At 37.2% G+C, this 19,253-nt stretch overlaps 1 protein-coding gene across 9 annotated transcripts in view; it reads left to right on the top strand.

Annotated features, from left to right (window-relative positions):
• Positions 1–19,253, top strand: part of UVRAG (UV radiation resistance associated) — a 283,373-nt gene that overhangs the window by 69,004 nt on the left and 195,116 nt on the right. For all 9 annotated transcript variants that reach the window (XM_014540397.1, XM_014540405.1, XM_014540399.1 and 6 more), the window contains one exon: positions 1,475–1,560. In XM_014540397.1, the coding sequence (XP_014395883.1) occupies positions 1,475–1,560 (86 nt within the window). The remainder of the gene's footprint in view (positions 1–1,474; positions 1,561–19,253) is intronic.

Raw genomic sequence — 19,253 nt, 5'->3', positions numbered from 1 at the left:
TTTTATTGATTTTTTACAGAGAGGAAGGGAGAGAGATAGTTAGAAACATCGATGAGAGAGAAACGTCGATCAGCTGCCTCCTGCACACCTCCTACTGGGGATGTGCCCACAACTAAGGTACATGCCCTTGACCAGAATCGAACCTGAGACCTTTCAGTCTGCAGGCTGACACTCTATCCATTGAGCCAAACCAGTTAGGGCTTGCTAGTTTAATTTGTTAATATTTTGCCAAGGATTTTTGTGTCTGTGTTCATGAGGGATATTGGTCTGTAATTGTGTGTGTGTGTGTGTGTGTGTGTGTGTGTGTGTGTGAGAGAGAGAGAGAGAGAGAGAGAGAGAGAGAGTGTCTTTGTCAAGTTTTAGCATCAGTAATGCTAGTCTTATGAGTTGAAAATTGTTCCCTTTTCCTCTATTATATGAATGAGTTTGTGTTAATTAATGTTATTTCTTAATTCTTGGTAGAATTCATCAGTGAAACCATATGGACCTAAACATTTTTGTGGGCAGCTTTTTAAAATATTCACTTAAAAAAAGATATAGGGTTACTCAGTTACTGTTTCATGATCAATTTTGACATTTCGTATTTTTCCAAGTAGTTTGTCTAATTCATCTAAGTTGTCAAATTCAGTAGCATAAAGTTGTTCATAATATTCTAATAACCTTTTTTTGAGGTAGCATGGGTTAGTAGTATTTTAATGTCCGTAGCAACATAACTTTAAAAATGCTCATAATAGTATTATAACAAACATTTATATAGTGCTTATTACATATATTTTACTTTTCAAATATTAACTTTTTTAATTCCCACAACCATTTGTGAAGTAGGTAATATTATCACTCCATAGTACAGAAGAAGAAACCAAGGTTAAACTGAGAATGCGCAGATACCTTGCTCAAGAGACTACAGAGCTGGTGTATTAAGGGCTTACATTGTAATCAGGTGGTCTGGGTCCAGAGCCCTTTTTTCTTAACTACTATTTACTTTATCTGCCTTAAATGATAAATACCTGTTCTGTAATTCTTATGGATTGTGCCATGTTTTCTCTAGAAACCATCCTTGCTCCCACTATCTTTGTACCACTAAGTGGAAATGTTTGTTTTTGGTATTCGTAATTGGAACTTGGAATGCCTTTTCCCCCATAAAAACATTACATGCAATGACTAGGTATACTTGAAATATTATTGTTAATACTCTTCTTCAGTCACATATGTAAAAAAGACTTCTGGGGCTTCTCTGCGAAATTCACTGCAAAATGTGAAACATTGTTTCTGTGGAAAAATATTAGAGGAAATTTATTTTGAGTTCACTTGCATAAAATGTTAAATTTTAGTTATATGGAAGTTGTAATTTTTGAATCTCTTAACAATTTGAATTTACTGAAGTGTTTATAAATCATAATGTTAAAAATACAAACATGATTAATTGTGCACATATTGTTTCACTTTGATTAATTTGTTAATTAATATCTTTTAGGGTTATTCAAATGCTCAGAAGAATATTCTTCTTCAGGTGGATCAGAACTGTGTTCGCAATTCTTATGATGTCTTCTCTTTGCTGCGGTAAGAAACTTTGTAGAGTCCTCCTGCATTTTCTAAAGAATCTTCCTCATTTTGAGTCTGTGACATTTCAGGGTGAGGAAATGTATGGGAGGTTTAGAAGCCATTATTCAGGCTTGGCATTTTTTAGTGAGAGCTTCATAAATTTTGTAGCTACAGTGATTTAAGTGTATCTCCTTCACAAAACCTTTGAAAAGTCATTTCCTTTCTTTGGACAGTGGGAGAGAGTGATTGGAAGCCAGTGATCTTAAGACAGGGGCATGAGCTATTTCTAGTCTTTTGCACTAGAAAGAGCAGCAAGCAGAAGTACAAAATTTAGACTTATCAGAATTTTAACAACTACAGCATTACTAGAAAAGCCCTCCTATAGCCCCAGACACAGCTTAGAGTTTTGACCTGCTGTTCATCTTTTAAAAGAACCATGTTTGGCAGAGCAAAGGAGCTTTGCACGAATCTCATGTTCAGAGGCTTAACTGCTGCAATTCTGTATTTTTATAATGTCTGGCTTAATTTTGAAAGATTTTAAAATTTGTTTTTAATTTTCAGTGTTGTAGATCATCTAGGACATTTTCCTAAGAGGCAGGTTACCAAAATAAATGCAATTCAAAATAAAGTTCACAGTGACACTCAACCTATGTTCACCCTCCTCAGACAGATGGTTCATTGAAATTTGATTTTGGAAGTCTTTTTCTAATGTTTACATAACACATCATAAATTTCAGACCATTAGACATCCCTTATATATCTACTAGAGGAAGAGTCCAGAAGGATTATTGGACTCTTGTCCCATTGGATGATTATTTATTTTATAAACATTATGAAATGGGCCTTTCCTTTGCAAATCTTGAATTTTATTATCCATGATGATAGAGTTTGGTCACATGGACTGTATAAATTGCTCTTAAGAGACAATGATTTCAACTAAAGTAACCACACACATTTGATGACTTTTGATTCTCATCTGAGAAGTACTTTCACTTTGAATTCTTAGGCTAAATAACAGAATGAATAGGATTTAGTAACCAGATAATAGAGAAAGCAGGAGGTGTCAAAATATGTAATTCATATTTTTGAGCCTATTCAGTTTGGGACTACATTAAGTTTTAAGTATTGGAAAGAATACTGTACAGAAATAATTTGAAATGTGAGTAAGCAACTAATATTTCTTGACCTGTTTTCTTAAGTAAAATGAGAGTATAGATATTATTTTAAAGATATTTTCCAAGTATGAGATTCTGTGACCTTATTAGAGAAATCAGTAGATTAAAAGAGAAAGGAATGCAAAGTCAGTGAGAAGGAGAGGATTTGGGAAAGGCAGCATCATAAACTAAGAGAATCAGATTCAAGGAGCATCAAAAGCTCCTTCATGATACAGAAGAATGGAAACTGATCAGACAGACTGTAGCATCTTGGGAAGCAGCACGGCTTAATAGAGAATGCTTCCATCAACCTGACCCTGACTTGAGTTATCCTTGATTTATCCAATTCGTTTAACCTCTGTGATTCTTCTAGAAGTTGGAAGCAGTGAAGTGTAATTTACAAGCATTTTCACATTTATGACCTCATTCTCTTAGAAACTTTTTATGTTCACACACCAGTGTAGAAGCTGAAGTCAAGAGGTGTTAAATGATTTATTTACCTGAGGGCACACAGTAGGAAAGATCCAGGCTGGAGGTCAGTATGAAGGTTTTCTGACAAGCATGTTTTGTAGATCCTTTTCTAAGTCTCACTTACCTTTGTAGGCTGGTGGTTATGAGGTGAACATTGGTAGTGGCTCAGTTAGTTAACACTGACCTTGCAATGATATGTCTCTTGGGGGTTTCATTTCTAGGGTATCTTTCGGAGTCCTCAGGTGGATTAGCAGTTTGAATTGCCTTATTAACAGTGGCCCTATCTTTACCATTGTGTTAAATCATTTATAGCTGGTAGCACATTCCCAGGGAAATGCAGCTTTCTCTGAACATTCTCTCAAGACATTAGAAAAAAAGTAACCATCATCTCTCTGCTCAATCAAAAGAGCTTGGAAGGCAATTTCGTGTCCATCAGTTTTGTTCATAGTTTGCCTTCTTTATTTAACTCAGGCAACATTGTTCCTGGATGAGAATAATTTAAGAAATATATCTTCTCTTTTCCTGATGCTTTCTTGGTTTGTGAAATTGTTACTTCTTGATCTGTCATTTTATGTGAAAACACACAGTCAGAATTTTTTAATATCACTTTTAACTCCACAAGATTCTCAGTGTCTTTTGGAGTCAGGATCCGAATCCAGGTCTCCTGGTTCTGTTTTTCGAGAGTGTATTCTAACTAATAACTTTCACTGTGTTGTTATGTGTGACTGTCTCGGGAAAGCAGGAAATCTTGACTAAGGCAAGGATTTGGAAGCACCCAGGACCAGGGTTAAAACTCCTTCAGATGGATGTGATGTACCATTTTTTAGGAAAACAATAACCTGAGGTTTTACTCAGATTTTTTTCACCTATAGTGAAGAATTTAGGCTAATTGTAGTTGTCAAAATAATAGAAACTTTTTCTAAATTTGCCTTTAGTGTGTGCAATGGTAATTAAATTTTTGCTTCTTTAACCCTTGGAAATTCCTGGATTAAGAGTTAGTTTTCGTGTAAGCCAGTGGTTCTCAACCTTCTGGCCCTTTAAATACAGTTCCTCATGTTGTGACCCAACCATAAAATTATTTTCGTTGCTACTTCATAACTGTAATGTTGCAACTGTTATGAATCATAATATAAATATTTGATATGCAGGATGGTCTTAGGCGACCCCTGTGAAAGGGTCGTTCGACCGCCAAAGGGGTCGCGACCCACAGGTTGAGAACCATGATGTAAGCAGACATTTAATTAAGAGCCATTTGATCTTTACCACAAGGTGTCGATGTTGCTCTTTAACTGGCATTTGAAGTTTATTTTACAATGCTGAGGTGAGAAAAATAGGGTTAAAGATTAAAAATAGGGCATTTATTTTTAGGAGTTAACTTTTTTCTATTATTCCTTCTAGGTTAAGGGGTTTCTAGATGTATTAGATAGCCTTTTCCTGTTGGTTCTGTTAATATTTTTTTCTCTTTTAGGGAGTTATTGAAAGATGCTAAAGAGAGGAGGAAGGACATGGTCAGGTGTGCAATTTAGAATTCTAACTATGGTAACAGTACGGACAAGACCTGAGGGAAGAGACTGATAGCAAGGAGGTATCTGTAACCCTACCTGTTCTCTGTGATTGAAAGATGATTTTTGATGTTTAAAAAACTCATTTTTTTTCTTTCTTTCACATGTCCTCAAAAAGGTAGTTCTATAGAAGTGAGATATGTAGGCATAATTCTGGTTTTCTTCTGGTATAGTTCTTATTTTTTTTCCCTTCCCCTTTTGACTTGTCCTACATTAGGCAGTTTAGTAAGTGGAAGTATGGTGTGGAGGTCATGGGCCCTCCACTGAGATTCCAGTTGTAAAACTGCCATATGCCCATAACTGGATGCAAGACTTTGGGCGAGTCCATTTGGTCTGTTGCAAACTGCTCCTGTAAAATAGGGATAGGGTTTGTCTCAGAGGAATATTATGAGAATAAAATTAGGTAAAATGCTGGAAACATCCTACTATAGTTACTTGGATATAGTAGACATTTAATAAATAAAAGTTTTCACTTTCCTCTTTACTTCCCCATCTTATGCCAGTGTTCTTTTTTATGTCATCACTGGCTTTTCCAATATTTAGCACAATTTTCCTTTCTTGCCCTTCTAATGCCTACCACCTGTGCTACTAATCCTAAACAGTCACGATAAAAATGGTTTAGCATGTGTATGTCTTTTTCTTCCTAACGACATTGAAAACTTCATAAAGGACAGGATTATTTCATATGGTTATATTTCCTCTCTCTATCTTATCGGGTTCTTGGTCTTGTTGGCGTTCCCGTGGATCCTGTTGTGATCCTAGAACCCTAGCTCCTGTGGGTCCTAGGACTCTTTCGCATTGCTTTCTGCCTGAGTACTCTCTTCCATTACCACAGCTTCCACAAACTCTTCCACATGTTAATGTCTCTCAGATCTATATCTCTAGTTCCAACCTCTTTTTTTAAAATTTATTTCTGATCTGTTTTTTTTTTCTAATCATCAGTGGACACTTACACTTTCATGATGTGTGGGAACCTCAACCCTAACATGGCGAGAGCTACACGCATTGGCCTAGTTTTCCTTTCCTTTTCCCTGGTTTGCTAGTGGTATTATCACCATTTCAGGTACCTCAAGTGAACACACCCCTCTTTGTTTTCACCTCTGTTTTCCTGGACTATTTTCTGACCTTCTAACTAATCTCCCTATGACCAGTTTTTTTTTTAATGCAATTAATAGCAATTATTTATGGAGTACTTTGTGCCAGGAATTATTCTTATTATTCTAATTAATTATTCTCTTAATTCTCACTACAACCCTCTGTGGCAAGAATTATTCCTATTCCTATTTGCAGATGATGAAATTGAGGCACAAAGCAGTTAAGTTGCTTATTCAAGGTCACACAACTAGTGTTAACCTGTATTCAACCCAGACAGTCTAGCTCCCAAGCCCAGGTTCTTAACCAGTACATCCTACTGCTTTGTAATTTTGTACACTGCTCCAGTATAATTCATCTGCCACATTTCTGCCAGAGTGACCTTTTTTATTTTTAAAAATTTTTTATTGTTGAAAGTACTACATATGTTCCCTTATTTTCCCTATCGACTCCCTTCAGGCCTCCCCCTCCCGCCTCACCACCCCACTGTCTGTGTCCATGGGTTATGCATTATGCATACAAGGACTTTGTTTGATTACCTCCCACCTACCCATCCTCTCCCGCCTTCCCTCTGAGATTCAGCACTCTGTTCCATGCTTCCATGTCTCTGGATCCACTCTGTTCATCAGTTTGTTAATTAGATTCCATATATGAGTGAGATCATGTGATACTTGTCTTTTTCTGATGGACTTATTTCACTTAGCATGATATTCTCCAGGCAGAGTGACCTTTTTTTAAAAGATAAATCAGTTTTGTCATTAGGTTTAGAAATCTTTGAATAAATGTGGTATTCAAAAGATGTTGTTCTAACACTTCATAGGGACTAGTGTCCTTATTTCAAGTCTTTCTACACTGCCTGTGCAATTAATAGCTAGCATTTATTGGGCACTTACTGTGTTATGTTAGTTCTTCATTGTCTAGTTCTCTTGTCAGCACCCTCAAACTGAGAGCTCCTTTAGGCTGGAATCCTTGTTTTATCAATCTTTGTATTGGTGCTTTCACAGTGCATATCCTATGTAATAAAAGGCTAATATACAAATTATCCCCTTGACCGGGAGTTCAACCAGAACTTCAACCAGGGGGCGGGGCCAGGTCCCCCCGGTCCCCTCAACCGGAAGTTTGACCAGCCCGCCAACTGCCTGCAGCCCCTCCCCACAGCCGGCCCTGCCCCTGATCGGCCCCAATCTGGGTGGACTGGACCCACCTGTGCACAAATTTGTGTACTGGGCCTCTAGTCATATATATTAAGCATTTATTATCTGCAAATTGAACTATTCTTCAGGTTGTAGAGGACTAGGTTTTGATGCCTATTACTGGTTTGCATTTGGCTAAATGAGAATTGTAAAAAATTTTTAGGCTGGTATCTAAAAAGTTTTGAAAATATAATCAGATATGTGAACCTTCAACTGCCTCTTTTCTTTCTTCCCTTCACATAACACCTGGTGAGATTTCAGGATTCTGTGACTTTTAATTTTATTCCTTACATAGATTTTTCTGGAAGATCTTTATCTGGCTGTCTGGAGGCAAATTGCCCCCACCTCCCCTTGATAGAAAATACTTTCTGCTATAAAATTTTAAACTTAGAAAGGAAATGGTTACATCAGATAAATTATTCTTAGGGTGATATTTAGAAAACAGATGGGGTGAAATGTATAAGGGCATTAACTGTCCATAATCTTTAAATTTTGCATGTGATCATCAACTTTTGATCTCTTCCTAAGTAATTGCAAGTATATAGAATATAGCTAAGTACTCAGCTGAAAGTGAAATATGTCACAAAGTTTATGTATTAAAACTCATATTCTTTTCTATGCATGGTAGAGACTAGGCTCTTAAGCCAGTGTCTGGGTGCTGGTTTTTAATAAATTAGAAAGGAAACTAAGAGGATTACTGTTAAGGTAGACACACTGACAGCAAGCAAGAAGTGAAAGCTGATAGTTTGCTGTTTGTGATGTACTCTTTGATTCTGGAATATAACTGAGTGGTAAATCATATTAGCTACTGTCTTACCTTTGTAGTTGCTACGTTTGGATTTGCTAGAAGCCCTCTGTCACTATTTCACATAAAAGGAGGGCCGGGGAGAAATATTTTAATTGTAAAGAGAGACTAAGTAAGAAAATACAGGCAGCTTACCTCTTCCACCATGTGAGGTTATGTGCAAGCAGTCAGTCCTTTACCCAAGCACCTCTCCATGTTGCAGTTCACTGAAGTTAATAATGAGAATTATTACTATTGAGAGCGCACCATGTTAGTTTTCACTAATGCTATCGCCGTAGAACAGATGAGGAAACCGAACCTTCAAAAGGTGAAAGGACTTGCCTAGCACCCTAAGATGAAAAAGTGTAAAAGCAGATTTGAATAGAGGTCTGCCAGGTAGTGCCTGTGCTTTTTCCCATTATACCATATTGATGTCAAATTATCAGTAAAATATAAAGTTTGTGATTACGAGAGTTTATGTAAGAAAGCAGGCATGTGTGAAAAGTTCTAGAAAGATTTTCAATCAAAATTTAAAATGAAAAATTTTGGTATTTAAGTTTTGGTTAAACAAAATTCGGTTTATGTGTAATAGCACACATTTTATTCTTATTCTTCTTGTTCTCTCTCTCTGCATACACACATAAAAACACACACATACAGATATATTTACAAAAATAGAGCTTTAACAAAATACTGGAGTAATTTTGGGTGCATTCCCCCTCCCTTCTACTTTTTGTCTTGTCTTCTTCCTTTAACCGTTCTCCACCACTATCCTGCCAGAAAGCCGCCAGCTATTATAGACTGAATGTTGTGCCCTCCCAAAAACCATAGGTTTATCTCTTCTTCTTCAATGCAATGCTTATACTGATTTTCTAGTCTTACTACTTTTACGAAACCTAGACCTTTTCAAGTAATGTTGAAAAGTAATGGGCATTACTTTTGAAAATAGTGAGTATTCTACTCCAGTTCTTATTTAATTGAAAACATTCAGTATTTTGCTGTTCAGAATATTTTCTGTTAATTTTGGAAAATCTTTAAAATAGTTTTTTCTATTTATTTAACGTTTTTATTAGGGATGGATGCTGAATTTTTGGAAATGCCATTTCACATTTATTGACATTATATATTTTCTTCTTTTAATTTATAGTTGCATTAAGGTATGTAGATTTCCTGATATTGCATTCATAGTTAGTTAATAGGTTACTCTTTTGCTCATTCCTATAAGGGAGATTGGTATATACTAGTAGTATTTGTAATAGTTGTTTTTCTTTGTGGGGGACAGTATAGGTAACCATTTTTTCTAAGATCTTAAAATTGAATTGTGAAGCTTTTCATCTTTTTCTATGACCCTGATCTGTTAATTAATAATAATACTATCTACCTCATTGGGTTGTTTGGAGGATTAAATGGATTAATACGAAGTACTTAGTACAGTGACTGAATATAGTTAGCACTATATGGGTTGGCTATTAGCAGCATCATCATCATCTGAAACACCTTAAATAATTTTGGAAATTTTCAGGTATTTAAAGATTAGTTAGAATTTAGCTATTAACTTCTCTAGTTCAGGGTGCCTTTATAATGATAAATCTTACTCTAATACCTTTAGTGCTATTTGCTCTGTCCATATTTTTTCTACTTCTCCATGGTTTATTCTTGGCAGTTTATTTTTTGCTAAGAAACCATTTATTTTCCTCTAGATTTTAAAATTTATTGCTGAAACAGTGCATGCAGTTTTACTTTATAATTCTCTTAACCATTTCAGTAATTTACAGCATACTTTCTAATTACTCCAGAAAGCCATCTAGTATTTATGTTATAGAAATATTGTTATATTATGAACTCTTCTTGAATAGAATGCTTTATGATGATGAAATTGTAATACTTTGTGTGAGCTAAAACAAAGTATTTGAGTTTCTCAGAATGAGAATGGAGAACATAAACTTAGGGAATTTATATCTCTAGTTTACAGTTTTATCTCCAGAATATAGCACCAACCTGGCTCAGCATAGATACCCAGTAAATATTTGTTAAATTATTTAACAAATGATTGAATTAATAAATGAATGGGTGAAATACAATCTGTTTGGATAATAACTGAAGAACAAATAGGTTTGGGGAAAAATTTTTAAAATGGTAGATCTTGAATCATCTTTCTAAAGATAATTAATACTAACCTTGGATATTAACCTTGGATATTAATATTAACCCTCACAGTTATAGTATATTTTTAATGTAAAATAGCTGAAAGTAATGTAAAGGCATTGTATGGTAAATTAATTCCAGCTTATGAAATGAACTAACCAGTAGTCATGACTTACTGATAGATCTCAAAGTCTTTAATTTGGACCTTTTGTAGGCTGTTCATGCTGCTAAGTCTGCTTCTCTAGTGTACTGAATGGAAACAGGGAGGGGGACATAATGGGTAAATTTACTGAGCCCTCCCCAAAACAGTGTCCAGAACTCCTGGCTTAGAGCAAGCGCTGATTTTCAAATGTTGTTGGGATGGTGGATGAAGTTTATAAAATCAGTGTAAAGAGCATCCTTTGAGGGTAGTGATGAGTAGTCTTCTGCCCAAGAGATATTCTCTGTCTCTGTCCCTGTCCTTCAGTTCTGGCTTGAGTTTACAGGGTTGCTTTGCTAAGGCTGCTTTGCCAAAGATGTCACCGCAAATTAAGGCTTTACCATCACACCCCTCATAGCTGCCTTGTAACGTCTTCATTCCCATTGGTGCCAGGCATGTTCCAAGGCAGCTTTCCAAGGTTTAGTGATTTCACCCTGATACCTATGCCAGTAAAAATAACCAGTTACCATTAAATACCTACCTCATCTATAGTTTGAGTTTTACATGCTGTTTTATTAAGAGAACTTATCAGAGAGATTTTAGGAGAATTAATACATTATATTCAAAAATATATCACCTAGCCCTTGAAATGACCCTTTGTCCAAAAGTGTTATATTTTACCTTTAAAAAACATGAAATTCAGCATGTTTATCTGTTGAGGAGAGTGGACATTGTAATAACCTCATTCCTACAGTTGATTCTTTATGACTGGAAGTACTTTTTCAACATGAGAAGCCAGATTCTTAACTTTGGGGATTTATAATAGGACAGATTAACAGATACAGCAAGCAAGGAGTCTTATGTTCATTGAAAAGTTAGTCATAATTTATAAATATATTTTTTTGGTATTGTAGAAATAAGTAAGAATCTCAGGCACAGGCGGTAGAGAAGGAAAATAATACTTGCGAATCTCAAATTTGAAAGGCACGTAAATGCTAAAAACTTAGCATACATATTTTTGTAATATTCACAATAGCCATGCTACTATTATAATTGTGTTTTACTGATAAGCGAACTTCAGCTTGGAAAAGTTGAGCTAGTATGTTATTCAGAGTCCAAACCTGTCCGATGGCAAAGGCCTTTCCAATATATTTCTCCATCTCATGTGGAAGAATTCCCTTTGACATTCCTTTCTCTCCTTGAGACTGCCTAACAGCATCCATACCCCTTCTAATAAAACTGCTTTGGTGGTGCACCTGAGTATAATATGGGCCAGGCATTTCTTTTTTCCTTTTTCCTTTTTCTTTTTTATTAAGTATGTGTTTTTATTGATTTCAGAGAGAAAGGGAGAGGGAGAGAGAGATAGAAACATCAATGAGAGAGAGAATCATTGATCAGCTGCCTCCTGCACATCCCTCACTAGGGATTGAGCCGCAACCCGGGCTTGTGCCTTGACTGGGAATCGAACCGTGACCTCCTGGTTCATAGGTTGATGCTCAACCACTGAGCCACGTCGGCTGGGCAGCCCAGGCATGTCTTAGAGTCTTATGGCACTTGCAGAGTGGAGGCTTTCATAATAGGCTTTTCGAGAGCCATCCAAAGTATGTCTAACATACTCCTGACCTCTGTACCTCCCCGTGCTGGAGGTTTGCTGTTGAGGAGTGTTTCTCTAACTCTATGACCACGGGTTTCTTCTATTCTTATCCCGTCATTCTGGTAAGCATGAAGTGATTGGACACAATGACTTTTTCTTAGCTAGCATCTCTCTCTATTTTCAAAGTCCCATCTTGTAAATCCCAACTCTGTAAGAAGCACACTAATTCCATAGAGGTAAAATGACTTTTCCACAGTAGCATGATTTTTATGTCTCAGAGATTCTTTGATTCTAGTGACAGAGTCTATTATGAACCTTGGAGTGGAACTGGCTTTAAACAGTTTATGGGGAGAACATCTGAAGATTTTTAAATTCATGAACAATTTAGTGCAAGCCAAGAAATTAACTCTACAGCTTTCAAAGAGGAGCTAACATTATTTTTTGTCTTATTAATTAAAATACAGTATCCAGAACAAGGGAAGTAATAGTCTTCCTGGACTTCATGTTCATTAGATATATTTGGAAAAATTTGTTTAATTAAAAATTTAAAAAGTATTTTTATTGATTCCAGAGAGGAAGGGAGAGGGAGATAGAAACATCAATGATGAGAATCATTGATCAGCTGCCTCCTGCATGCCCCTTACTGGGTATTGAGCCCCCAACCCGGGGATGTGCCCTGACCAGAAACCGTGACCTCCTGGTTCATAGGTCAACACTCAACCACTAAGCCACACCAGCTGGGCTATTTTGTTTAATTTGAGTCTCAGTTTACTTTGATGAGAAAGAGCTAGGGGAGATGCCAGGACAACGATGGGTTTTAAACCAGTTATAAAAAACTAGTTGGGAATAGAGGATATTTAGCTCAGAGAAAAAAGCACTATGGAAATACAGTTGCTATCTTTAAACTAAACAATTATTTAACTAATTTGGCAAACAGTTATTTGGGTAATAATAAAATGTGCTGTTTGAAGTGGGATCATCCAATGGAATGGTAGCAAATGAGTGAACATAGGTGTGCTCATTTCTCTTGAAGAAATCTATAAATTGCTGCCGAATTTCACTGTGAGGGTTAAGTCCATCTTGAAAGTAACCTTACAGAAAATAACCAAAGAAAAAAATGAGGAAATATTTGGGAATTGAAACTAAGAGATAAGTGGGCATTACATAAGACTCCCGGAGGACATGGGTAAGCGGTTTGATCTAAAACCTCTCTGTTGCCCTAGCTGGTTTTGCTCAGTGGCTAGAGCGTCAGCCTGCAGACTGAAGGGGCCCAGGTTCGATTCCTGTCAAGGGCACATGCCCGGGTTGTGGGCTCAATCCTCAGTGCGGGGAGCCCAGTGGGAGCCAAAGGTAGGCAGATGTTGACTCAGTGTAAGAAGGTACATTTTAGCCATTAGAGGTGTGCACCAATGGAAATGATTCTTTGAAGGAGAGGGTGAACTCCTTATTACTGGAGTGTGGCTACCTGTAGCTGGCACCATCACAAAGTAATTTAATCACAGAATGATATAAGGAGAAAGCCAGTATATTAAGTCTTCAGTGCTTTCAGTAGGATCTGTGACTTTAAGCAAAACAATGTATGACATATAACAAAACCAATTTTACCATAGGCTAATTGATATAAACAGGAGTTAAAGTTCCTATGGCATCTCATCAATATTATAATGAAACTAGAGGCCTGTTGCACAAAGAGATTCATGCAATAGGCCTTCCCTTCCCTTGGCTGCTGGCACCAGTTTTCCTCTGGCACCCGGGACCCAGGCCTTCGCTCTGGCTGGGCTCCGGCCAGAGCCCCCCCGCCCCCAGCCGTCAGGCCTCATGGCTCCTCTGATCCCGGGGCCATCAGGCTTCGCTCGCGGCTCCGCTGATCCCGGGGGCGTGAGGCCTCGCTGCTCCGCAGGCTTCGGGTACGTTTGGCTTCGCTCCACCACTTGGAGCCTAGTATGCAAATTAACCGCCATCTTTGTTGGTGTTTAATTTGCATATCACCCTGATTAGCCAATGGGAAGTGTAGCAAAGGTATGGTCAATTACCCTTTTTGTCTTTTATTAGCTAGGATGATGTTGAACTAAATCACATTATTTGAGAATTATTGTATATAATAAAGGAGTAAGATAATTGGTATTTATTAGCTATTTGGAGGGGGCAGGGGGGGAAATAGTTGAATTTAATTATCTCAAGATAAGAGTTTATGATTATGTGGTAGTTGCACAACATTGTGAATGCACTAAGTACCACTGAATTGTACACTTAAAATAGTTGAATGTTATGCGAATTTAACCTCAGTTTAAAACATCTTTGATTAAACTGGTTTTTTTCCATTGCATTCTGCTGGCAATTCATCATTCTACAGAATTTCACATGAGGCACCTTGGATACAGAAAAAGAAAGGTAGTTAGTTATATGGAGCTTAGAGTTTGGGTAAGAGTGGACATATGTGTGTGTATGAAGAGAGAACTGATTACATAAGGCAGTAAATCTGACGTGCCAGGATAATAGAGTGAATTGCTATTCTGAGGAAGAAGAGCTCACTTGGGTTCTGCTACCTCTTCTTACCTCAGTGTACTTAGCACAAATCTACCTTTTCTCAGTGTTAGAATTGGAGATAACCCACTTTATTCAGTTTTCAAGATCTTTATGCTTGAACTGTGACACCAGTTCAAAAATTTGTGGAAGATTAAGTTGATTTAAAAAAATATTTTTATTGATTTTAGAGAGGAAGGGAGAGGGAAGGAGAGAGAGATAGAAACATCAATGATAAGAGAGAATCATTGATCAGCTGCCTCCTGCACACCCCCTACTGGGGATTGAGCCCTCAACCCAGGCATGTGCCCTTGACTGGAATCGAACCTGGGACCCTTCAGTCCATAGACCAACACTGTATCCACTGACCCAAACCGTCTAGGGCTAAGTTGATATTTTAAAAGAGCATCATATCAACTAAATCCAGGGGAAAGGACTTTGGCAAAAATACAGAATTGTGATCTTACAGGGTATGGTGTTTTTGTTAGGCTTGATTACAATCTGGCAGAATTTTTTTTGAAAATATATTTTTTGTTTAAATAAAAACTATTTGTTCAGGTTTTGTTGGCTCATTTCTATTGAGTATTTTAGGTATTGATTTTTTCACAATGGTGTTATAAACATCCTGAGTCTGATGTTATGACAAATCTGCTTATTTTATTTTCAGTTTTTGAAAATATTTGTTCTTATCTTATAGAAACACTATAAGATAGTACAGAGAGTTCCCATATACCCACACTCTTAATATCTTTCACTAGTAGTATGGTTGAATAGGAGGCGTTCAGTCCTCTTCCTACATTTCTTCTGTACTCTCACACTATAACCATACTCACAGTACTTCTGACCCCAGATGTGTGGGTTCTTCCCCACACCAAGAAATTCTGTGACACCAGCTGATGTCCCACAATTTAACTCATTTCTGACACACTCTACTTGGAGATAGTGTCAGAGCCCACAGGTTAAGGGCTCAGTCCCATGAGACTGTTTCCCACTTGAGACACCAATCTCAAATCCAAGTTGTCACTTGCGCTTCTGATCAACTGGCTATAAATCAGAGGTTTCTACAACCACCTCCATGGGTTTGATCAATTTGTTAGTCACTCAACAAACTCAGGAAAACAGTTTACTAGTTTATTGTATGAGGATTTGATGAAGGATACAGATGATATCCAGGTGGAATGGATGTGTAAAGCAAGTTATGTGGGAAGGGGTGTGAAGCGTGCATGTCCCCTCCTGGCGTGCCTCTCTCCCAGCACCTCCACATGTTCAACGACCCAGAAGCTCCCCAGACCCCATATTATTGGGATTTTTATGGAGACTTCATCATGTAGGCATGATTAATTATTAACTCTATTTCCAGCCCTTCTGCTCTGCCGGGAGAATGGGGGATAGGGCTGAAAATTCCAAGCTTCAAATCATGGCTTGCTCTTTCTGGTGACCAGCTGTCATCCAGGAGCCCACCAAGAGTCACCTCATTAGAACAAAAGACATTGCTATCACCCAGGAAATTCCAAGGGATTTAGGAACTCTATGTTAGGAACTAGGGTCAAAGACCAGATTATAGAACAAAAGATGCGCCTAGTGCTTTTATCATTTAGGGAATTACAAAGGTTTTAGGAGCTCTGTGCCAGGAACCGGGGGCAGAAACCACCAGTATATGTTTTCTATTATCTTACAGTGGTACATTTGTTATAATTAGTGAACCAATATTGATATATTATTATTAACTAAAGCCTATAGTTTATTGAGATGTCTTCTTCCAGGATCCTAATGTGGATACCAAATTACATTTAGTCATCATGCCTCCTGAGGTTCCTCTTTGCTTTAGATTCTCAGACTTTTCTTGTTGTTGATGACCTTGATAGTTTTGAGGATTACTGGTCAGGTATTTTGTAGAATGTCCCTCTATTGAGATGTATGATGTTTTTCATGTTATTCGATTGGGCTTATGGGTTTTCTAACATTTTTGATGATCACACAGTTAGGATTATATGATTGTGAGAATGTGAATAGAGGCTTACAATTGAGAATTTTACTACACATGGTCCATGTGAATCATGGAGCATGCTATTTGATAGATAAACTTTGCAGGTGAGAATTTTAAAATGAATTAGGTACAGGGTTTAGTAATCCACTCATCTAAGAAAGGAATGCTGGTCAATCATTTAAAGTAAAATGTCACTAGCAACCTGCTGTTCGTAGGGCCTTGTGCTACTCTGTTAGTTAGCATTCCTCCCTTTCAGTTCCAAGGGGAGCTCTGCACAAAATAAGCAATGGCAGAATGAGAACCAGAGTGCAGTTAGGTCAGCTCTTTGGAAAGAAGCTGAGGTAAAGTAGGAAGTTTATAAATCTGTTAACCTCAGTATGCTCAGTCATATCTTCATTCTGGGGTGGGCGTTGGTGGAGGAGAGGATGGAAGTACCTTGCCACCTTCTCTTATAAAACTTTCAACAATAAAGATTTATTTAAAAACAACAACAACAACCTTTACATGGTGATGTAATTGCCTGGTAATTACTTGTGGCTCCCAGTAGATTGTAACCTTTGTGGGGACAGATAGTCTGGTTTGTCTTGCTTTCTTATAGCCTCTGGTGCTGAGCCTATTCCCTACCTAGCACATGGTAGGTGTTAAATTAATGAAGAATAAATGAGAGTTTGTCAGACAGTGCAAGGCACAGAAGATTACACCAGGTATCAGCATGTAGGAAGGTAGAGAATGCTTGCCTGACATGTTAAAGAAATTCTTCCCAATGTAGGTTACATTCTCCTGCTCTAGGAAGTCTTCTTGGATCTTGCTTCATTTCTTGTACCCTTTTGGCACTTAAGAAGCATTCTGTATCTTGAACACTTAGCTTTATTAATCTTACATTATTTCTTTTTTTTCTTACATTATTTCTTTTGATAGAGATGCCTTCTTATATTTTCAGTGCTAATTTTTTTTGAGTTCCCATTATGTGCAAATATTGTGCTAGGTGTTGTACATATTTTATTATCCTATTTTATCCTATTAGTGTAGTACAATAAGCAAATGAAGACATTGAGGCTTAGGAAGGTTTAATAACTTGCCGGAGGTTGTACAACACTTTCTTGGCACCGCCTGGAAGCTTGAGGCCTCTTCTGCTGTCCTATGCTGTTTTTAACAGGATACATTGCTTCACAAGGATTTATATGCTTAATGAACGTCTTTTGTATACTCTTTTATTGATCAAAGGACCGTGTAATATTAAAACTTCTTCAAACTTTGGAGCTGAACAGCAAAACTGGTGAAATAACTAACTTCAAATGTTGCATTTTCAAGGCTAAAAGTAAATGTCTATAACTTAGTGATTCTTTATATGATAAACTATTATTATAGAACCATTTTTATATGGAACAGATAGAAACAGCAAGTTTTATAATTGTATAGTTGCTCAGAGAAAAAAATACTCAAAGTATGTTAGTCATTCCAGTTTTGATGCATCAACATTAAGCTGTCCCCTGTAGCCCTGGAAACCGTAATTTCTCAGTGCTTGTTTTTAAACTACAGTTTTCTTTTTAATATAAGTAGATTCTGATGGTAGAAGAAAGTTGTCATGTGGAATTACTCGGTGGAGCCACTTGAATAGTCTTCAAATATTGTTTACATATAAATAAATTCACCACTCTGAAAAATGTTCTGAACAGGCACAGTATGTGCTGGCATTCGCAAGGCAGCCCATGTTTGATACTGAGCTTAGACTACTCACAGGAGGTGGCGAAAAGGGCCTCTGAGAGAAAGCAAGTGGAAAAGGCAGGGTGTTGGCTCCCCCTCCCTTTGTTTGCTCTTTGAATTTCTTTTTATTTTTCCTAAAAATTCATAAAAATTTCTTTTCAAAATGAATATTTTTGTGAGGTATGCTTACCATGAGACAGCCATAACACATTAATGTTCATTTATGATTTTTTTTAGGGGTTTGTTTTCCTTTTTTGTTGTTGCTGTTTTCCAAATGAAAAGTTGGTATTAATCAGTTTTACTCACTGTGACCATATATATTGCTCATCCATTCAATAGCTGTTTATTCCTCTTCTAGTTATTGTATTATGCTGGGGATACAAATAAGTAAGATATGACCCCAGCCTTCAAGGAGATTTTAATTAATTAATTAATTAATTAATCAATTTATTTATTTATTTCCAAATCCTCACCCAAGGATATGTTTTTATTGATTTTAGAGAGAAGGGAAGGGGGGGGGGGCGGGGAGAAACATTGATGTAAGAGAAAAGCATTGATTGGTTGCCTCCTGTATCTGCCCTAACTGGGGATCGAACCTGCGACCTAGATATGTGCCCTGACCGGTAATCAAACCTGCAACCTTTTGATATATGGGACGACCCTCCAACCAACTGAGCCTCCTGGCCTGGGTTTCAAGGAGATTTTAATCTATGGGTTAGTTAGACAACTAAGCACAGAAATACAGTACCTTGTAATAAATGCTCTGATGGGGTCCCATGATTCCTGCTCTGGGGCCACAGAGAAAGGAGGCCACAGGATGGTCATGGGAAACTTCATGGAGGAAATAACTTCATTCTTTTTCTTTTCTTCAACCCTTCCTCCACGCTTTTTAACAAAATTTAAATAAAGAGTAAAAGTTCCTGTTCTACCCTTCCCAACCCTGCCCCAGTCTTGAAATAATATACTTTGTTTCTGTTATTTGATAAATAAACTTTAGATAGTGATTCTTGGCTTTGGACAGTGAAAGAAGAGGAATTTAGTAGATTTATGGTACCTGCCACCTTCTTTCTCTTCCTCCACCTCTATGTTTTTGTTAGTTATCTTATTCTTACATTATCAAGGTTAGTTTTTTAAAAAAATTAGTAATTGCTGTTATTATAATGGACTCTCCTGTGCTTTGTTTATAGGATAACTTAAAAAATTCAGCCATAAAGAAACACCTTGCATAATACTGTAGAGCCAAGTATCATTAATATACATATTATAGTATATAGTAAATTATATGATATACTAGAGGCCCGGTGCACAAAAATTTGTGCACTCGGGAGGGTGGGGAGGGGGGGGGGGTCCCTCAGCCCGGCCT

The sequence above is a fragment of the Myotis brandtii genome, unplaced genomic scaffold (assembly GCF_000412655.1).
Source record: "Myotis brandtii unplaced genomic scaffold, ASM41265v1 scaffold244, whole genome shotgun sequence".
In the NCBI taxonomy this organism is placed as follows: Eukaryota; Metazoa; Chordata; class Mammalia; order Chiroptera; family Vespertilionidae; genus Myotis; species Myotis brandtii.
This window is presented reverse-complemented; position numbering and strand designations above follow the sequence as displayed.